Raw genomic sequence first — 23,525 nt, 5'->3', positions numbered from 1 at the left:
CTAAATGGATGCAGCTCTAAGCCAATGTGCGCAACTAGGCTAGATTTCAGCCCCGTTCATTCCTTTGACAGGGCACCCCTGTACAGGGCAGAACCTGCATAATATACATGGCTGTGTCCATGATCTTACCATGTTCTATTCCATCAGCAGTCAGTCAAAGGGAGTAAACCACACAGAATAAAAGGGCCCTCATAAATCAAGAGGAGTTGACCTATAGGACCTTTATGAAAGAACTGATCCTTTAAGCTAGATTGTGTCCCTCAGGAAGTAAAAATAATTTGGGCCTTTTCCTTTGTGATTAAACCCACAACACCACATTGCTGAAATGTCCAAAGGAGTACTGTCACATGCAGAATTTACTTTAGAAGTTGTTAAAAAGTTGATACTTTTAAAAAAATGTTTGCTATGGGCTAGATAATATGATAAGTACTTTCATAAATTATAACCTTAATCTGCACAATAACTAAGTAGTAGTATTATACCCATTTTACAGATGACATGTAAGTTACTTGTCTGAGAGTACTTTGCTTGGAAGTGGCAAGAGAGGCATGTAAGTCAGTGTGTCTGACTCTAAAACCCATAGTCTTAATCATAAAACAAAATTACCTTTTTTTTTTTTTAAAGAAAAGAAGCAAGGTTTTGAAAGCTCTAACTCAGTGTCATGATTCTGCATTCCAGAATCATGGAAGGTTGAATGGTACAAAGGCCAGAATGTGATATAAATACTTAGACTGACTAATAACCTTCCTGACTGTCTCTCTAACCATCCTGTCCCCCTGGGCCTTAATTTATGTACCTAGGCAAGATTAAACTGAAGAAAATGGAGGGGTGGTTTTCAGAAAATCTGTTTGCACTGTTGCAGCTTTAGGTCAGTTCAAGTCTCATCTCCTCTCTGAAGCCTTAGCCTCACCTGAAGCCTTAGCCCCACCTGAAGTTGTTTCTCCCTCCCTATACTTCTTCCTCATTCATGATTGGCACAATTGGCTTGGCAACTAGTCAACACAGCCATGTGACAAATTTTTCATTTGAAATTTGAACTGGGTATTTAAATAGTGCATTGTTTAATGTCAGCGTGTTTATTTCTCACCTCCCCGACTAAGTGGCAAGCTCCCGAGGGCAGCGACCATAGCTTATACTTTCTAGAAACCACCTCAGCAGTGCCTGTGCCCAGGGCTGATGCTTTTGCATTGTCTACAGTTTGGAGTGATTTCAGTACATGTGCAGCCTGCACTAAGCCAGATTCTGAGCAGCTCTAGATCTAGAAGGAGTCTTTCAGGAGCCCCTGCTCAGTAAGTGTTTCCATCATCATCTTTGGGGATTCTGTAAGTAGGGACCTAAAGCTCTGGACTGTCAAATCCAGTGTTTTTTCCTCCTTCTTCCTTGACTGCAGCCTGAGGCTGAAGTGTTTGTTACCTGCAGCCTCTCCCTGAAACCCTCTGTAATGTTGACTGGCCTCCCTTCTTTTTAGTGAAAACCTACTCTTCTTGCTCTATTCCTACCCGTCGACTTCTTCCCAGAGAGGCAACAGGGTAAACAGAATAATCTGGGCCTTTGGAGTCACACTTTAGCTGAAAATCCTATTTCCACTTGGGAAAGTCATTTAGCATCTCTGAGCCTCAGTTTTCTGATCTGTAAAATGTAGAGAATTGTACTCATAGGATTTATGTGAGGACAAAACAAACTAGTTAGGTAAGCATCCAGCTTCCCTTGGCTCACCGTGGGTGATGATTAATTTGTTTTCCCTTTTTTCTTTCTCCTCTTTATCCCCTCCCTCTTTATTACTGCCTTTCTTCTCCTTCCTTCCCCTACAGATTTACCTATATATTCTCTCCCTGAGTGATCTCATCCATTTTATATTCCCTGAAGATAGCCCCAACTCTGTATCAGTACTTTCAGTCCTGAAGACTTGATATGGGCTCTGGTCCTGGATTTTCAACAATGAATAACATGTTCCAGGCTCACAGAATGTCTGTTAGCTTCCCTCATCTCCCCAGTCCTCTAAACAACTCCCTTCTGCCAATAGTGCCACAGGCATACAGCAGCAAAATGTAAGGCACTGCTGCCCGTCCACCAAGCCCTGTGGAATCGTCTGCAGTAGCTCCTGAGTGGCCAGCATCGTCACCTCCCACTGCACAACTTAACTGGTCTGCCAGGACCTCTCGCCACCTTCAGCCTCTCTTAGCCAGTTCTTCTTGCTCATTCTCCCTGGATTAAGTTTCCTAAGGTCACAGCTCGAGTCCTGTCACTTCCCTGCTCAATACTCTTACATCGCTCCCCATTGCCTATAACGTAGGTCTCAGCTCCGTGGTCAAAGCCTCCACCTTTGGGCCCTGACCTCCTGTTCAGTCTTATTCCCCTACAGTATGCGTCCCGTGTTCCAAGGCGATTAATCAGTGTTCCAAGAACACACCCTTGTACTCTGCTGCTTCATGACCTTTGTTCCTGCTCTTTCCTCCTCCATGGGTGCCCTCTTCCTCACCCTTCCAATCTCTCCTTGCTGAACTCTTGCCCATCCTGAGACCCATTTAAAGGTTTTTGACACTTGTTGATAAAGCTGGTTCCTTCCTTAGTTCTCGGTTACCCCTCCTCAGCCTCCCCCTACCCCAGCATTTCTTTCGCAGGTTCCCTCCCTGGCTCGTCCCCAGGGTCCTGTACAGCTCTTCTTCCCACCACACACTAGGTCAGCATTTTCCACATTGTTTCATCACAGAAGAGACGTAAACAAAACCTGTGGTACACAGGCAGCGCAGAATGAATCGACAGCTTGATTAATCACTGCAAGAAATCATCAGCATTGAATCACACCCTTTTATAAGCTGACAAGTGACTTCATTAAGTTGAAACCTCATATCAGGTGCACTGTTATGTTTCTTCCTGTATTTTGCTTTCATTGCAGCACAATGTAAAATTTCACTTCTCACGGGTAGAATACAGCAAAGAGAAAATAAAACGTGGACTTTTTTGTTGTTCCTTTGTTTGTTTGAGAAAATAAAGGCTTCATCTTCCTTTGAAGTCCTCAGTCTTTTTCCTTCTTTGACTTAGCCATCATCTGAGAAATTCAAGACTCTGCTTTTTATTAACACTTCCATCTTCAGCCAGAGATCCATAGGGAATATGTTTATGTACCAGTAACGTTTAATATGCAATAAGGGCTGAATAACCTCACAAATATATGTTGAATTTATCAGACGCAGACCAGCAGTCATTACAGATGAGATATATTCATGATGGTAAATGATGTCTGTGCTTCCCTCTCATTCACACATCTGGTGGCCTCTCCATGTCAGTTTCTGGCATTCCCAGTATGGCACAAATTCCACACAGGCACATTATTGCATAATAACAATGATTGCGCACAGCATTTAGTGTTTTTATTACATATAATGCAGCTTAGATTAAAAAGTCAACAGAGTTAATTATTCTCACTGTAGTACACTCATTAACATCTTCAGGAACCCAGGGTTCCACAGAATGTAGTTTGGAAAACCTTGCCCTGTATACTTGCATTCATTTACATAATTTCAGTTATTACTGGTCAAGCCACAAATCTAACATCCTCCCTGAAAATCTTCCTTGATATTGCTAATTTGAACAGTGCTCAAGTTTGCATTTCCACAGCTCGTGGCAGTGCTCAATAGGCACCGGGGGAAGAAATGATGGAAGGGAGGGATGAAGTGAGGAATCTTACTAATTCTTATGGCATTTCTGTAAATTTGACATTTGTAGTGAAGTAGTGAAAGTGACACAAGGGAAAGTTCACAAAATCATTTAACATAAAATTCCTTGTTAAAATCAAATATGGATTATTTTAAATTATTATTGTTAAGGGTAGAGTTAAAACAGATTTTCCAGTAAGATTTTGTAAGTAGGAAGTGTGTTTTTGTTAAGAAACATACTCTGAAACTACAAAAATAGTTACAAAACACTAACACTGAGTCTAGACGTGCTCTTTTGCTACACTTAAACTTTTGTAAATTCTCAATTTATTTCCGGATTTTTCTCCATCCTTAGGTTTAATTCTCCCTGGTATCAAACATCTGGTCTGCTTGGTTAGGGGGTGCAAGCTAGGAAGGTCAGTGGAATTTATTATGCCATGGCGTTGGCATCCTATCGTCAATTTTGGTCATTACCCGGTTATCTGCTTTATGTCTGCCTGCTTTGGGGCCTAAATACAACCTAGAGTTATCCTCTGGATCATAGAGGATCTATCATTTCTACCCATGGAGTTGATTATTTTACATGATAGCAGGTAAGTAGTTTTGAAGTAGCTGCTTATAATTACCTCACTATTGTTCTGTGATTAAGGTCACTTACCCCTTCTTAATGAGGGTAGGTAATCCTGCTATGAGTGTACTCTTATAGGGTTTGCTTTCAGGTAAACTGATGTTTTTCTCTTTTCTTACTGCCTGCCTTGATGTTCTGATAGTTTCAAAGAAAGCATGGAGAAATCATCATACTCCGACTGGCTAATAAATAACAGTGTTGCTGAGCTGGTGGCTTCTACAGGCCTTCCAGTAAACATCAGTGATGCCTACCAGGATCCCCGCTTTGATGCCGAGGTAAGAGGAGGCCTCTGATTGCAGTCTTAAGGTTCAGTTTTTGCCCTGGTTTGCTGGCTGAAGCAAAAAAGGGACATCATACAACTCGATAGCAACCCCTGAATTTACTGGCAATTCTTCTAAATCTTTCCCCTGTGATCTGATTTTTAGCATCCCCTACTGCTGACTGACAGGAAAGCTTCCTCTCTCTACCCTGATTTGTGGCAAAATGGCTATATAGTTTCATTGCATATGTTTGAATCCCTGCCAATTATATTGTTACATTTTACATGTCTCTGAACTTTATATAAACTGAATTACACTGTATGTATTCTTCTGTGACTTGCTTTTCCATTCAATATATGTTCCTAAGTCACATGAATTTGTAATTCATTTATTTTCACTGCTGCAAAGTATTCCATTGTATGAATAAGTGTCACTTTTTTTATCCACTGTAGTATTGATGGAAATTTGGATTCAGTGTTTCACTGTTACACACATAACTGCTAAAGACATTCTTTAGTCCTCTAGTCTGATGCTCTTTTATGATTGGGAGCATTTTGTATTAAACATATAAGTAAACCCATGCATTAAGTATACTCATGCACATTTTATATTAAACATAGTTTATATTAAACTATGAAATGGTTAATAATAAAAATGTGTATATAACATAGTTATTTCCTGATAGATGCTAGTACAACTACCATATTTTAAAAGATTGCTCCGAAGAAAGAGTACGTTGGATTCTGTTACTGTTTAATGTTAATTATGAAGGCACATTGTGCTGATGTACAGAATATATTAATATAGATTCTGACTTGGTAGAAGTCTAACTTTTAAGGTGGTATAGAGTATCATCCAGATAAATTTACATGAATTTATAAAATGTCTCTACGTGTGTGTGTGCACCCATGTGTGTGTGGTGTGTATTCAATAAATTACAAGATTAAATTACTACATTACAAAGCTAAGGTCTGAAGAGTAACAGGAGTGTTGCAGTGAGGACGGTGGTGTGTTCCAGGCAAGCCTGAGAGAGCATGAGGAGTCTGGGAATGGAGATGAGTTAATGTAGCTGGAGGGCCAGGTTGATGAGGTGGGAGAGGGAAATAGGGGCCAGATCGCCCAAAGGATTTGAAAGCCGTGTTAAGAAGTTTGAGTATTTATCTTGGGCAATGGGGAACCAGTAGTTGAGTTGCAAATGGGGGAGAAGCAGGAGTTATACTTTAGAAAGATCACACTGGCTTCAGAACAAAGGTTAGATCAGTAATAATAACTGAACATTTAATCAGAAATGAGAGCTGGTCTACGACTCTGGAGACAGACAAGGATTCAGTCCTAGTCTCTCAGACTCCAAAGCTCTGCCTCTGAATCCTGCCCTGTGCTGTCTCCAATGTCTGGGGTGGGACACAGCAATGGTTGGGAGGCTGGAATCCAAGTCAAATTTATAACTTCATTCAGATCTTTGCAGATCTCTGCGTGGAAAGCTTAAATTCCTGAAATTTACCACATCTCTGTGGCTGCCTGGAATTCTCTCTCCCCAGGCTACATCCTCTACATATTTTCTATTCATTCTTCAGCATCAAGTGGAGATGCCTGTATCTTGGACATCCTTTCATGAACTCCCTGTCCTAGTTGGGTGTCTCTCCAGTGTGCTCTCTTAGCTGCCCCAATGCTAACCAACCTCTAGCTCTCGTCAGTTCTGATGCAGTATTTCTGAGCTTTGAGATACCCTCCTTGGGAAAGTACACAGTCCAGAACTTCTTTAGTTCTCCTCCTGTAAGGAAGAATACCATCAACCTTGGTTCTGTGACTAGCAGAGCAGAAATGATTTATAGGTGTCAATATTTATATGCGTTAACATTATGATTGGGTTAAGACTGATGTTATGAAGTTTTGCCTTTGCTATGTTTCTTTCCTTCTTGACTTTAGAGAGAGGATACTGAAGAAAAGACTTCTAAACACACAGTTTTATGAAGAAATGCTCTCAGTATTCTATTACTAACATCAGTAACAGCTGAACAAACTGAAAGGCTAGCTATGCAGAAAAAAATCATTAATTGCCAATTCATTGTTACAAAGTCAACATATTAGATTAGAGGTTAGGAGATGATGGTCGATTCCTACCCCAAATTATAGTGCTGAATTTGGTATGGATTGCTATTATTCTGCTCTGAGCTTGGGGCCATAAAGTCAAATTCTGGGGTAGCAAAAAGAGTCAACAAATTTACACCATTTTAAAAGTTGGTTCATAAGACATATGAAAAAGTGTAACAAAACATGATAAACACCCACCACGGAGTTTAAGAAAAAGAATACAATCATTACTTTTGAATCCTTGTACTGATCTTCCCTAATCCAATCTCCTTTATTTCCCACACACTATCCTAATTTAACATTCCTTTGCTTTTATATATAGTTTCATCACATATATTTGAATCCCTACCAAATATATTATTACATTTTTTACATATTATTACATATTTTACATTTTGCATGTCTCTGAACTTTACATAAATTGAATTATACTGTATATCTTCTTCTGTGGCTTGCTTGTTCATTCAACATAAATTCCTGAGTCATGTGCATTTGTAATTCATTCATTTATTTTTAGGGCTCCTAAGTATTCCATCGTACGAATGTGTCACTTTATCCACTGCAGAGTGGATGGACATTTGGATTCAGTGTTTTGCTGTTACATGCATAACTGCCAAGGACATTCTTGTCCATGTCTCCAAGTGCACATGTGCAAGAGTTTTTGTAGCGTCTGTACCTAGGAGAGTGACATGCTGGGTCATAGGCTACAGGTATCTTCACCTTTAACAGGGAATAAAAAGTTCTTGACCAATCATTACTTTTTTTCTTATGAAAAACAGTATATGTCTCAAGAATACTTCTTGCTGATACAATATAATGAGCCTGAATAGCCCATATCCTTACGTCTACAGGCAGACTCCTACCACATCTCTTCCTGATGAGCGATATAGCCGTTTCACGTCTTCCTCCACACTTACAGTCCATTCTAGTAAGACAGCCTGCCCGCTGATCTATAAAAAGAATGTTGTGGGCTCTCAAGCAAAATTGCAACAGTTAATTCTATGGGACTGAGCATAAAAATTTCATGCCCTGATCCAGTAGTTAGAGGCAATGATGTCTGAAGACAGTAAACTGTGGTAGGTTAAGCAGTGACCATTTTGTGAAGTCACTTTCATCCCTATGATAAAATAAAGCAAGTACCTAGACCATCATTATTTCTTGACCTTCCACCTAAAATGCTTCCAATCTTCCACACAACTAATACCAGATTTTAAATGCAAATCTGAAGATGCAATATACCATGATTTTTACAGTTCTCTTTCTGTGGTACTGAAATATAAAATTACTTTATGTTCCCCTTCTCATGCTGAGGGGGAAAAAATTGGAAAAGAATTAATCAGTACAGATGGAGGTGAGAGAGAGAGAGAGAATTCTGCCTAAATATAGGTAGTTAATAGATTTGTCCTACAAATGTGTATATGTTGTGTGTGTGTGTGTGTGTGTGTGTGTGTTATGTATCACACCAGGAAAAGCAAAATTATTTATCTGCTTAGGCTTCCTCCCTTTTCAAAATATTTTGCCTCAGTGACAGGTGTCAACTGCTTATGTTAATTAATGAATGAAACAAACTCCAGACTGAGCCACAGAGCTCTCCCTCAAGAAGCTAAGAGGCTTGAACCTTCTCCTTACAAGCCTGATATAAGATGGTGTAGATGATAAGATAAAGACAATCAATTCAGATAATATCTTTCATTAACATACTAAGTATTTCCCTCAAGACAAAAAAATACAATGACAAAATGGAATTGCTTCACCCTTTCACTAAAGGTAATTCTAGAATTATCCTAGAGACATAGGGTACCTTTTAGAATTGTGCTGTCTTCTTGCAAAGGTTTGCGTCCTCTCTTCTTGAGTCTGGTATATGGGTCCATAGTTTTTCCCAGTAATCATAACTAAGTAGTTGTTTATCAGTGGTAGAATATAAGGAAATCATTTTTTTAAAATCCAGGATTAATGGATTATCTCCAATAGGTATCTCCACTGGGAAAACTGTGTGCTTTTTTTGTTCTCTACATTCACTGAGTTCCCTGAATAATTTGAGGCTGGTTAACAAAAATGATAATTTGCAGAGAAGTTTCAGGGGGAATTCTTTTCAAAGCATTTCCAATTTTTTCATATAGATTTTCTCAACATAAGTCTATATCCTGAGCACTGGTATCTATCCTAAATTTCTCAATGGCTCAGTGACTAATTCTGGCAGTTTGAGTTCTCTTCACTGAACATGAAGAAGGACCCCAATTCATTAGACAGTAGTGACCTGGGATAGAGCCCCCCCAAAGTAGATTGGCCTTATTCTGGGGTTTCATACTGTAGATATATCAACTTTCAGTTAATAGATATATTAGAGATTTCTTTCATTTACAGGTGAGGAAACAGAGGCTCAGAGAGCTGAAGTGACTTGCCTAAGGCCACACAGCGTCCTCAAGACAGGGCACAGAACAGACTGTGGGCTTTCTGATTCCTAATTCAGTTCTCTCTCCCCGAGTGGCCTCTCACGGGGACCAGCTGCTCAGGGGCTGCCTGGAAAACTGTCACCACTCTGTCATTCCTCTGTCTACACAGGTGTAGGAATTTATGTCCGGTAGATCTATCTTTTTGTCCCAACTGCCCCACTCACCAGCTGGGTAGTCTTGGGCATGCTACTTGCATACGTAATGTAATGAGTAAAATTCTGTATAAATATTTTGTAAATCGTGCAGTCCTATAAATATATAAATATATAAATGTCAGGTGAAGATTTTAGTCTGGTTGAGGACTAGTTTTTTGGTTCTTGAGGGATTGCTAGAAGCAGGTCCTTTTATCTAAATGAGGAGGTCTTTACACAGAACTGCAGATCAGCAGACCTTGATCATGGACAAGCCAAAGTCAATGTCCTTTTCCTCCAGAGACACAGTGGGGAAAGAAGAGGAAAGTCTCTAGCCAAAGAGAGGAATAAAGGGTGACTGTTGACAGCAAAGAAGGGATGGTGGCAATAATCTGATAACTTGTAGATCTTCAAGAAAGCCAGGTCTTTTCCTGTCTGGTCAGAGGAGAAACAATAGCAGGTGTTACCTACAAAGGTGAATAAGGCTGGATGCATGTCCTATGGCCTTGGGCTGCTCTGGGGAGATGTTCACCATATCCTCCCCTATGGAGACCAGCAATATGTGGCCCTGGCTCTTCACAAGAGTGGCTGGCCAGCCATCCAGGGGCCAGCTTACCCAAGCACATTTAGGTATGATCGGATTTTAGGGGCTGGCTGTACTGCCCAGGCCCAAGCAGCCCACCAGTCCTTAAATCATAAGGCTAAAAGCCAGTGCCTAATAAGAGAGAATTTATTCCATCAACATTTGCTTTGGCTATACAAAGTGGAAACTGTATTTCTCATTTCTGTGTCTTTCCTACCTTGTGGTAACTTCTGGTAAGTCCTCAGAAACTCTGCCCAAAGATATGCAGCAAGAGAACGATCCTTATTTTGAAATCTCAGTTGTGAAACTCTTGGTCTTCCTTTTGATAGAAGCTACAAAGGGGTGTCTTTAATGTGATGTAAACCTCATCCCAGGCACTTGCTGTGAGGCCTATGGGGCAAGTAATCATAGTTGTTTACCTGCTGTGTGTTCTCTTTGTGATTGTTTTAAATATTTAATGGTGTTCCCTCCTTGTGGTGAACAGAACGACTTAGCAGTGAGGCACGGTGATTACTTGCCTTCTGTCTGCCTGTTTGACTCCTAGAGAGGTACCTGCTGGGCTTGATAGCATGCATAGTTTTAAGGCCAAACTCCTTGGTTTATGGGTGGAAAATTATGACAGAATGGTTATATAAGGTAGTCACAAAGCCAGAACCAATTTTCTGAGGTTTAAATTCTGCGCCTTATGAAGATCACTGTATGCTAATTCTCTTACAAGATTCTGCAGTCCTCAAAAAGGATGCAAGACAGAAAAGACTGACTAAATATATGATTATATTTATTCATAGTGGCTCAAGAAACACTCACGTTCATGGGTTATCATGCTAGTGGGTTTTGTAGTCTAATCAGTCATTTGCTCCGTGGTAGGGGTATTCATGCTTGGCTCCTAAAGACACTGACAGGAATATCATGTATATTAATTTTCTGTTGCTGTGTAACAAATCACTACAAATTCAGCAGCTTAAGGCAAACACCTATTTATTATCTTCTGTAGGTCAGAAGTCTGGAATGGCATCACTGGTTTCTCTGCTTAGGGTCTCACAAGGCCGAAAGCAAGGAGGTGGCCAGGTGGCGTTCTCATTTGGTCTTGGCATTCTTTTCAAAGCCCATTCAAGTTGTTGGCAGAACTGAGTTCCTTGCAGTTATAGATTGAGCTTCCCATTTTCTTACTGACTGCTGGCCAAAAGTCTCTCTTAGCTCCTAGAGACTGCCCTCAGGTACTACTAGCCATATGGCCCTCTCACAACTTGGCAGCTTACTTCTTCAAAGCCAAAGGGAGAAACTCCAGTTGGCTCTCACAGAGGCTTACATAATGTCAGGAGTGACACACGAGAGGCTGTCCCATCACAGCCTTATAATATAACCTAATCAAAGAAGTGACAGTCCTATCATATTCACAAGTCCTTCCCACACCTGAGGGGAAGGGATTATACCAGATTTGTACAAAGTAGATGGTGGGCAGGTGTGAATCTTAGAGGCCATATCTTTAGAATTCTGCCTACAACACTATAATAAAGACTAAAATTGAGTCCATACAAAATATCCCATGAGATGATCTGTATGTCCTGATATGGAAAAATGTCCACAAGAACAAAAGCAAGTCATAGAGAAGTATGTTTAGAATAATGTTTAAAAGTATGTATAGAATAATATATGTGGGTATATATACATATATATGTACATATTTTTCTAATAGACAACAAACTTAACATGTCCAAAACAGAACTTACAATCTCTTTTCTGCCAAGCTTGCTCCTCTGTTTCCCTATCTCTGTTAAGGCAACTCATTTCTTCCTAATGCTTGTGCCAAAAATGTTATAGGCATGATTCTCTCGTGTTGCACATCTAACTCATCAGGAAGTACAGTTGGCTCTACCTGCAAAATTTATCCAAAATCTGACCATTTCTCACCACTCAACTGCCACCACCCAGGTCCAAGCCACCATCATCTCTGGAGTATTTCATGGCCGTAGCTTCTTAATCTACTTCTCTGCTTCCGCTCTTCCCCTCCACACTCTTTTCTCAGTACAATAGCCAGGGGTTTTAAATTTTTAAGTCATATTGTATCACAAGTCAGCTCACAAAGTTTTCATAGTCTCCTTATTTCACTAGAGTAAAATCCAAACTCACAATTCTTTCAGAGGTTTACAGTGCCCTACACGATGTCACCTCATTTTCTATCCTCAGCCCTCATTCATACTTCTCCAGCCACACCAGTCTCCTTGTTATTTCTAGAACATGCCACTCACACACCTACCTCAGGGCCTTTGCACTGGCTACTCCTCTGCTGAAATACTCTTTCTCCAATGTCTACGTGGGTCACATCCTCACCTCTTTATAGTCATCGTTCAAATGTTACCTGTTAGTAAGGTCTGGTGCCCTTGGTATTTCTAATCCCTTTTATCCTGCTCTATTTTTTCCCCATAATTTTTAATACCTTCTAACATATAATTTATTTATGTATTTTTTTGTATCATTTACCATCTGCCTGCTCTCACTAGAATGTAAGCTCAAAGAAGGTGAGAATTTTATTGGTTTTGCTCACTGATGTATCCCCAACAACTAATAGGCATTATTATTGAATATTGTTCAATATTGTTGAATATTATAAATTGATGTATGAACATATTACATATTTGTAGGAAAAGATCAGGAAGAACTTATCCCAAACTGTTAATAATTGCTATCTCTAGAGATGGCAAGATTACAGCTTTTGATTTTGGTTTAACTTGAAAATTTCACGAGTGCATATATTGTTTTTGTAATTAGGCAAAATTATAAAGATGTTTTAAAATATTAGACCTTTTATATCTTATGTGAAATTATATTTTACCAGGCTATTATGAGTGCTCTAAAAACTATAAACTATTACTCAAAACCAGAATTGAAATAATGCAAGATCTAAGTAAACTAACTTGTCTTGCTGTATCTTTGGGGAATTCAGATGGATTACTTTCTATTGCCCTCATCAGCATGGAGTGTTGGTTGGCTTTTATTCTAACTAATATCCGTGTCTGAGACTGTCCCAACAGCATGTATATAAACTGCATTTGCAAATGACCTGACGTTAGGTCAGGTGGCTTCTTGGAGTGCATACTCTATTTACAAATACCTTCACCATGAAACAATTATTCTGGCCTTGCTTTTAGTCAGCATTGTGCTTATGAACTCAACTCCCAATAATTAGTTACACTCTAGCACATCATCTGTGAAGCTTTCTGCCCTTTTTTTTCATACTAGATCAAAGAACACCTTAAAACAAGTATACTAATGCACAACAAGCTATTATTTACTCAATATAAGGTATACTATTCTGTTGCTTACTTTAGTATTTCCTTCCATTTATATAGTTATGGAAAGAATTTTCAGAGCCGTTACATGCAGGGTTTTTTTCTGCCTGCAACAGAAATGAACAATTGGACCCAACATTTAAATAGGAAAGGTTCGGCAAGGGGAATGGCAGAAAATAACTAAAAAGTAGGGCAGGCCTTATGCATGGATGGTTTGGTGGTCTGTGTGTTACAAATTCAGGAGTGGTGGAAAATCCATCAGCACCCAGGTCTCCTCTGCCATGGGGGCTGATGCCCAGAGTTACACAGTTAAATCTAAGATGTCATGATATTAATTCTGTCACTCTTCAATCCCATGCAATTCTTCCCTGTGATGTTCTTTCTCTGATTTTTTTTTTTTTTTTATTAAAACCTGTTATAGACAACTCAAAAGTTCTTACCCTTGTCCTGTAGCACTTAAGGATAATGGGACTTCAGGCTCTGAGATCCTTTGACTTACAGCATTAAAGCCCCTTTTGCCTGTCAGGTCTTCACAGCAAAGCACTTCTGCAATCTGGGATGCTGAGTGCTAGCCTGGCAGGACAGCTCCTTTTCCATTCTTTGTAACGCCTTCTGGTCTATCAGTTATGCTTCTGTTACAAAGGGAAACGTGCAAAAATGGAACCATTAAGAGGTAGGGCTGAAATGCACTTGCTCCCGGTAATCTCTCAGTTGCTGATACTTAGTGTAAACCAGGCTGAGAGCCTTTCCTGAGAATAGGATTTGGTAGGGAAGATTGGACAATGGATATAAAATTTCCAGATGATCAGGAGGGTGAGGAAAGTTAGGAGGATTACTAAGACTTGAATAAGTTATACAATGGGGAAGCTGTGGGTAGTGACGACAAATAGGGGGCCATGGTTCTAAGAGTCGAACAGACTTTGCTGCATCGGTCGTGGAAGACAGTGCATCGGCTCTAAGTCCAAAGGTCAGTTATTTTTTAGGAGTGCTTTCGTCAGGAATTTAAGGAATCATTTGTAGGCAGTGTTCTAGAAACCTATGTGCAGATGAGGTTGGCATAAAGAAATGCCTCTTTGTTGTTTCAGGGAAATCAGGGAACTGACTCAGAACATCCCCTCCCTCACTTGCCCTAGTACCAGAATTTCTCACTGGTAGATTGGTGTTTGGGGGATAAAGTATTACTTTAGATTACTATTAAAGTTGCACATATCGTTCTAGGGAAAGAAAACACATTGCACATTAATGAGTAGTATTACGTTATCACCAATTCTTTTAACATTCCCTTTGACTGCCTTTGAGAGTCTGGAAAATATGACAAGTATGTTTTGATGGCTCCATGAGGTAAACCATCTTAAATTACATCCATTAACTGGAAAGACCCAATGAGGACAGAGACTTGGAAAATTTTTAGTATATACATCTTTAATTGGAAAGAGCTAGGAACCCCTAGATAATGTATTTATTTTAATGGTAGCCTCCTGGAAAGGCTGCTTAGTCTCATATGGTCTAATATTTGGGACTCTAGTGATGTGAATTTTAATCTAAGAATGATCGAGCAGGGACCTTGTGGAACAATGGAGCAGATATTTCTGGGATGGTATTTCTTTCAATACTAATAATATTTACACATGTAAAGCACCTTACAAATTTTGAAACGCTTTCATACACAGATTCTCATAAAACAACTTGGAAAAATAAGAAAAAGCAGAAAGAAGAAATGATGAGAAGGTGCTCTAATGCCAAAATTTGGAGATAACCAGTGTTAATAGTTTGTTGTGCAGGAGATAAATATTGATGACAAAATTGAGGCATGAAGAGTTTTGGTGACTTGGTTGGGGTCGAGGGGCCGATAGATATTTTTGAGCTTCATTAACTGATGCAATCTGGAGACTTGGGTTATCTGATGCACAGTGATGATTCTTTCTTCCATACTTTCTTCTTCTTCCTTACCCTGTTTGGGATTCATTCTTCAGAGGTCTTGTGCTTCTACGACGGGCTTCATCTCCCATCTCCTTCTCCTTCAATCCCTGCAGAGGGTGATATATGCTTCCAGGCCTTGCTGTTTCATATAGTAATATAAACTAACCTGGGTTAGTTTAACTTTCCAGAAACAACAGCCATTGCCACAAATAGACCACTAGGGGATTGCCTCAATGATCTTAAAATTGGAAAATTCACTCTCATCATACTCTGCCATCCTTCCTTCTTCCCCTCTCCCATCTTGTTGGGCTCATCAAGCTTGCTAATCATCACCACCCCCTCTTCCCTGTGCTCATAGCCAGTTAGTGCTGGCCCCACTTCCCTTCCTCAGCCACAGTGGGAATGACTTAGAAATACCCTCAACATCCTCGGCCGCCGCTCCCCTCCTCCTGGGCTCAGCCCATGCGAGACTCCAGCTCTGCTCTCTCAGTGTGGCCTTCCTCTTCTCCAGAACTAACCACTTTACTTCTGTTCCTAATCCCATTCCTTCTTCCCTTGACTATCTTTGCCTTCAATTATCCTTCTGTGTTACTAAATCCAATAGCCCATTTTCAGCGCTTATCCTGTTTGACTATTCTGCAATATTTGACATTGTTGTTCCCCTATAGTTCTATTTAGAAAAGAACTTTTTCTCTTGCGTACAAGTAATTCATTATCTAAAATTTAGAAAATAGAAATAGTAGTTTAAAAAACTCCCATAGGCAGAGTTCTTTCACAGTGTATACATGTATCACATCATAATGTTGTACACTTTAAATATGTTACAGTTTTGTCAATTATACCTCAATAGAGCTGGATGAAAAAGGGATCAGTGGTTGCCAGAGGGATGGATGGATGAATAGGTGGTGTACAGAGGATTTTGAGGGCAGTGAAACTACTCTGTGTGATACTGTAATGATGGATACATGTCATTATAAAGTTGTTAAAACCCATAGAACGTACAGCATCAAGAGTGAACCCTAATATAAACTATGGACTTTGAATGATAATGATGAATCAGTATGGGTTCATCAGTTGCAACAAATGTACCACTCTAGTGAGGGATGTTGATAGTGAGGGATGTTGATGTGCATGTGTTGGGGCAGAGGGTATATGGGAACTCTCTGTACTTGCCTCATTTGTTATGGACCTAAAACTGTTTTTAAAAAATAAAGTTTATTTTAAAAGCAAAGAAACAAACAAAAACTCCCATGGACAAACAATTCAGAGGGAACTATTATGGTTATAATTTTTCTGGGATTTTCCAATGTATGTAATATATGTTTGTACACCCACAGATGCCCACACTATTATCACTTAATATATTACAATTTTCCCTGTTTACAAATATTCTTCTATAGCATGATTTTAATTAGATGGATAATATTCCACTGTGCTATGATTTACTTAACCAGCTCCCTCCAGCGGAATGTTCAGGTTATTTCTGATATATCATTATCATAAATAATGCTATGGTTCATACCTTTATACGTAAACTTTTGTGCATAGCTATGATAATTACCATAGGATAAATTCCTAGACATAAAATTGATAAGGCAAAGGGTGTTTATACTTTTTAGACTGGGTACATGTCAATAAATCTATTTCCAGAAAGGCTGTTAGCAATGTGTTCACACATTAGGAATGCTATAAAGCCTGAGCTGAAGAGTATGAGCTTTGGAGTTCTTTTCCATCCTACCTTCTTCTTCCTGTCCTAAATATTGTGTCCCCTCAGATTCAGTTTTTCATCCTTTTTGTCTTTTTATTGGACAAGCTCTTTCTTGGTGATTTTACCCACGCAGTTAATACGAGAGTCTCCTTCTTCTCTCTCCCTTCCCGTTGCCCTCTCAATGGTAATGTGTGTCAGCTTGAATTTGGAATCATTTCCCTCAAACTTCCTGTGTTCCCCACCTCCAGGAGCTCCACCGCCCTTCCTCAAACCAGGAACCTCAATATTATCTTTTGTAGGGATGGGAGAACACATACTCCTACCTCCCTAGAACAAAAATTCTTTTGGGGAACTACACTAATTTTTTGGTAAGCAAAATCATCTTTTACTTCACTGACAAAGAGCCTGAGGTTTATTTTTGTCACCACCAAGCCTCTCAGGCTGTCTCTCTCCTTGTTTCTGTCACTCAGTGCATGTTCCCTTTCTTCTTGCACTGTGACCTCTACCCTCAGCTGCTTCAGATTTCCCGGGAGAGGTTAGACAGGGGCTACAGTTGTCCCAAGAGTTGGCAGAGCCAATTGTGCCTACTGCTCAGTGCTGGACGGGACCACCGACAATTGTGTATGACCCTCAGCAAAACAAAACATACCCAAGCATCCTAGTGCTGCTCCGGCCAGCCCAAGTCTATAGATTACACCTCCCAGGCCTCTCTAAAATTGACTTCCTTCTCTTCGTGCTCACTGACGTTGCTGTTATTCAGACTCTCTCCTTAGGGAGAGGAAGAAAACCACTTTGTTCTTTTGGAAGATGACTTTGATGGATGTGTTTGTGCTTGGCTTCCTTTGAACCAATCTTTCCACTTACAAAGCAGTCAGTCTGTCTAGGTCTTATCTGATAAGGGAAGATGTTAACAGTACCTACTTCATAGGGTTGTTTGAATAAGTATATGCAATAATGCATGTGAAAGTGCAGAACAAGGTGCCTGACATCAAGTGAGCATCCAGTAAATGTTATCTTGTCATCATCATTGTCACCCTCATCTTTGAAGACCCACTTTTACGGAGCTAAAACTGCTCCAGATTTCCCTAAACACAGTCAGTTGCTGGCTTTTGTGTGGTATTCTGAACGTTCTTTACTTGGACACTTATTTTATCTTAACTACTTCTGTCTTGACTAGACTGTGAGCTCCTCAAGGGTAATAACTGTTTGAATTCATTTTTATGTCCTTAATACCCAGCAATGTGTCTGGTGCATAGGAGGTGGTAAATAAATATATGATGAAAGAGTGCATTGATGAATGATTTATGCCCAGGCTTTTTGCTTTTTTTGTTTTTTTGTTTTTTTTCTGGAATTCTCAAAAATCAATTGATGTAATTTACGCTATTAACAAATGGAAAAAGAAAAAAATCACATGATCTAAAATCACATATTAAAAGGCATAGAATTGAAGAGTAAGATGACATGATAAAATGCCTGGAAAATCCAAAGCACTACAGATATTAAAGTTAACAATTGAATTTAGCAAGATTGATGGATGCAAGTTCAATATACAAAAATCAATTATATTTCTATATGTCAATTAAAAGCATTAGAAAATAAATTAATAATACCATTTATAATAACACGAACTTTTAAAACACCAGGTACAAATATAACAAATTATATGTAAGACTTCTGCATAGAAAATTATAAAAGTTTGCTTAGAGAAATTTTTAAGAACTCTAAATAGAGGGATATTATGGATTGAGAGACTCAGTGATGTAAATATGTCAAGTTTCTCCCAAATTGACTGATAAATTCAATACAATCCCAATAAAAATCTCAGCAGTGTGTGTGTGTGTGCGTGTGTGTGTGCGCATGTACTTCAAGTTGATCCTAAAATTAATATGGAAATGCCAAGGGCAAAAAATGGTCAAGACAACCTTAAAGAAGGAAAAAGTTGGAGAAATTACACCACCAGATACCAAGACGTATTATAAGACTAATTTATTATTCACGGCAGTATGGTATTGGTATAAGGGTAGACACATAAATCAATGAAGTAGAACAGAGTCCAGAAACAGGTCCTTACATATATGGACACATGATTAATGAAAAAAGTGGTACCAGATAGTGGCGGGGAGAGGCATGTCCCCTGCCCCACAAAATTGGTTCTGGTCCAGTTGGATATCCACCAAGAAAAAAAAAAAAAAAAGAATCTTGACTCTCAGCTCACACTATACTCAAAAATTATTTTCAGTTGGATTGTAAATCTAAAAGTAACAGTTAAAACAATAAAGATTCTAGGGAAATAATAGGAGAATATCTTCATGAGCTAAGAATAGGGAAAGATTTCTAGGAAAAGATCAAAAAATTACTTTAAAAAACAAATTAATATACTGGTATCAAGAGTAGAAGACACTTGAAAAATTAATTCCTAAGAGGAAAACCAAAAAATAAATCCAAATATAAAATTTAGGTGTATAAATTAACTTCCAACTTCAACTTTTTAAAATATGTAGCTCTTAACTTCTACAATAAATGTTTTAAAATATTTTTAAAAAATCTTTTATCCCAATAACCATAATCTAGAACCTCAATGTTTTATTTTTTCTCTGATTGGATTGGGATGACAGGTTGACCTTTCTCACTAGAAACCAAGGTCATATCAATTCACTAACACCCTTTCAGTCTTTAGTAGCTCTTATCTAGCAATTCAAATATGGATCATTGGTTTTAATATTAAGTGGAGCTTGTTACTGAATGACATTTGTCTGATGTTGATAATTATACTTTTGTATTTCAAATATATCATCTCCTGACAATCTGTTAGGGTACAGAAAGATTGCTGAACCCTTACTCTTATCTTATCTTTCGTGACTTTTATTTTTATATGATTTTGCAACATATGTAATAAATCAGTAATGTTAGAAATATAGAATATTAAAAGTAAATACATGGATAAACAACGAGGTCCTACTGTATAACACAGGGAACTATATTCAATATCCTGTGATAAACCAGAATGGAAAAGAATCTTAAAAAAAAGAATGTATACGTATGTATAACTGAATCACTTTGCTGTACAGCAGAAATTAACACAACATTGTAAATCAACTATACTTCAGTAAATTTTAAAAAAGTAGATACACATATAACAGCGTTATAGACTCAATTTTTTTACTAAAAGATGTGCTTAAAGAGAAATATTGACCACTGGTTTAATTAAAATGCTTTAAATACTCAGAGCAGAAACAGTTGCCAGAATTCTTGTCTGGTGGTGTGATCGTGATCAAGATAGTTTTACATTCAGCTTTATGTGGGTGCAGGGATTGGGAGAGGTAGTGCTGGTGTGGGGTTTATTGGTTGATTCATATTCGGTTAGGGCATGGTTTCCTTGGGATGTGCATTGTGATGTTTTAAATGAAAAGAGACAGGTGAGTATATGCATTACATTAGATTATAATATGTCTTTTTAAAAGTTATTTTTAAATATCTGTTATGTAGCGTGGTAAGCTATATGTCAGAAATGGGTAGATAATATTTAATTTTAATTAATTACTTTCTTATATCCTAGGCTGAGCAGATATCTGGTTTTCACATAAGATCGGTTCTCTGCGTACCTATTTGGAATAGCAACCACCAAATAATTGGTAAGACATTACCTAAATAGTTCAAACTTCTTTTATAAAGAAATGCAGTTTACTTTAAAATACATCCATCTCTTTTTTAAATGTTCCCCTTTTTATGTCCAGGACTCATCAACTTATGTCTCATACTCTTGTGTAATCTCGTAAGTGAAGACTCCTGATGAATCAGTGTTAATCAGGACAATGAACAAATATTTATTCCTTTAAATAAGAACCAATCGTTTTGAAGTTGGAGGGGATTTCAGAAAGCAGCTAACTGAACTCCTTTATCTTACTCTGTGGAAACTGAGGCCCAAAGAGAGAGAAGAGACTTGCATAAGGTCACAAAGTGAGTTAGTAGCAGAGTCCCAAGTAAAACTCGGGCTTCTTAACTCCTAGTACATCTATATATTTACATCTGTGCTTTTACACGTGGAGTAAATGCAAAGGAAGAAAGGACGTGCATTGTTAGGCATATACTGAACATGCGTCTTTCTGCCTGGATGGTTCCAAAATAGGTTACACTTTCCCCTGAATAAGGGAATTGTGGACCAAAGCAGTTTCCAATTTTTCTCTCCCTCCCTGCTCCTTTCCTTTCCTCGAAAATTCAGTTAGGAAAATCTCAAACCTAAGAAAGAAGTCTAGGCGAGAAGGGGTCAGTTGTTAAAGTCAAGAAGGATGGAGACATTAGTTATTTAAACACAATGAAAATGTGTTATTTTTCTAAGAGACAGAAGCTAACATACATTTGGTAACTAATGTAACTATTTGCCTCTCTTTGCTTCACCCTAAGGTTGCCTCTTAAACTCTAAGGTATTGGACTTACCAAAGGATTCAGTATTCTGTAAATATTGTTAAGACTTGAATTCTAAGAGAATTTTTTCATCAGTTTGCTTAATTTGCAGAAAATACTAGTACATTATTGAACATAAAGTATATTCTAAGATTTGAGAATTTGAGCCCCTAGTACAAAGCATTGAATTACATCATGTGTAGAATTTTAAATATATTTAAGTTTGTTTTTTTTTTTTGGCCACGCTGTGCAGTATGCGGGATCTTAGTTCCCTGACCAGAGAACCCCTGCCTCCTGCACTGGAAGCGTGGAGTCCTAACTACTGGACCGCCAGGGAATTCCCAAAATATATAACATTTAAGTTTAAAGAGAAGAGAAATTTCATGAGAAACACCATACGTTATCTGTAGATGTCCAATGGCAATCTCACATGCAGTCCTACATTTCATTTCTAACAGTAAACATCTCTTATTCTTTCAAAACTGACTGTAGTTTGCCTGTTACACACTAAGAGATTTGTATTTTATTATACATGTCTTCTAGCATATGGTGACTTACCTCCCTGATGGGAAGTTAGGTGTTTTAAAAAATACAAGCATGCTTTAGAATTACAGTCATTTTTGTTTATACTAAATAGGGATAGAAGGGAATGGTTTTCAAGATTGTTGAATTTTTCCAGTTAGACTTGTGTGCTTTGATAGTTGTGCCCCAAATATCTGGTATAATGCTGGAAATGAACTTTGGAAAGAAGACACACACAAGTTAAATTTGTTAAAACTAGTTTAAACCCATTGGGAGCAGGCAACAAAACTAACCTTGCTTTGAAAGTTAACTGTATCATAATTCCTAACATGTCTTGAATGTTCTCTCCGTGTGGAGCAATATGCTTTCCAAACATTAATCAAATGTTATCTCATTTAATCTTCATAACCCACTGAGATAGTTAACATTTTAATCCTCATTTTACTGATGAGGAAATTTAGTGTTAAAAAAGTTAGGTAACATGCTCACGGTAACACCACTAATGGTGGAGGTGAAAATTCAAACCAAGACTGCCTAACTCCAGAGCCTATGTTCTTAATCACTATGCCATGCTGCCTCAACTCAAGCACTGTGCTTCGGAGAATTGAAAAAAAAACTTAGTTATATGTATTTTTTAAATTGTATATTTATATAATTATGTACATTATATTTTTATATATTTTTAAATTATATATAATTAAAATTTTTATATATATTGCATGTATATATGTGTTTATATATACATACAGTTATAGATATTCAAGTATGTATATGTATATGTGTATAAGTATGTAATTGTGTATATATGTGTATGCCAGATACATCAATTATTGTGCACAGTCATCTTGAAAACCATTTTTAGTGAATCTGATTGATGCCTGGTAGAACTCCAGGCTTCCCTGAGACCGGGTCTGGATATCACAGCTGGAAAATAGACTGCATCCCTGTACACCTCAGATCTGCTCTGAGCAGACCTCAGATCTGCTCTCACGGACGCAGCAGGTGTGAGAGTAACCAGGGATTAAGCTGAGTGTGCGCACTTAAAGGAGCATAGAGTCATCTTACTGTATTGTAGGAACACGGTGTCCAGCACCGAAAATGACCACATATCCCAACCTCTTCTCACAGGAGTGGCTCAAGTGTTAAATAGACTTGATGGGAAACCTTTCGATGACGCAGATCAACGACTTTTTGAGGTAAGAAAGTAAATTCGTGAACCAGGGGTTACAGCTGAGTCACCAGTAGTCTCCTGGTTACAGCTTGCCCCCATTAGGAAGGATAAATAATTATTACTTGACATTTATTAATCATTATACTTTGACAGTGTGATGAAATTTAAAGGACGATTTAAAGAATATATCAATGTTTAGGTAAGATTTGATTCTCTTTTTTCATGAATCAGATGTTTTTACCCTAATTGATTGTTTTTTACAGAATTGAATTGCCTCCCTCTTCTCTCCAAAGTGTTAATTGTCTTATCTTTGTCTTGTTTGTGTGTGTTCAGTCATGAGACCTCTAGCCAGCTCTGCCAGGCATACTGCCATCACCTTTCTTATGTTTACAAGCTTCTGTTTACTCCAGTCTGCCCTCTAGCTAGAGAGGTTAGCCTTGAACAGGCTTCCTAGTAGACTTTGTACTAGTAGCCAACATGAAAACCCCATGATTCTTTTTCTCCAGCTGAGGCTACATCAGGGCTTCTTTACTAATTGGTTCTAAATCTGAATCCTCTGTCCCCTTAACATTTACCTCATTTACACTCACTTGGTTTCCTTACCAAAATATTTTATAGCCTAGCTACTGAAAGAGGTGGCTATTGGTTAAATGGGATGAAATTACTAAAATCAGTTCACAACCTAAATAAAGAATGCATTTAAACGGACTG

General features: G+C 38.4%; 1 protein-coding gene across 1 annotated transcript in view; it reads left to right on the top strand.

Moving 5' to 3' along the window:
- Positions 1-23,525, top strand: part of PDE11A (phosphodiesterase 11A) — a 437,737-nt gene that overhangs the window by 211,820 nt on the left and 202,392 nt on the right. The window contains exons 6-8 of the mRNA XM_061202501.1: positions 4,427-4,559; positions 20,277-20,352; positions 22,772-22,839. Of these exons, the coding sequence (XP_061058484.1) occupies positions 4,427-4,559; positions 20,277-20,352; positions 22,772-22,839 (277 nt within the window). The remainder of the gene's footprint in view (positions 1-4,426; positions 4,560-20,276; positions 20,353-22,771; positions 22,840-23,525) is intronic.

The sequence above is a fragment of the Eubalaena glacialis genome, chromosome 1 (genome assembly GCF_028564815.1).
Source record: "Eubalaena glacialis isolate mEubGla1 chromosome 1, mEubGla1.1.hap2.+ XY, whole genome shotgun sequence".
In the NCBI taxonomy this organism is placed as follows: domain Eukaryota; kingdom Metazoa; phylum Chordata; class Mammalia; order Artiodactyla; family Balaenidae; genus Eubalaena; species Eubalaena glacialis.
Note: the sequence above shows the minus strand (reverse complement) of the source record. Positions and strands in the feature narration are given on the sequence as shown.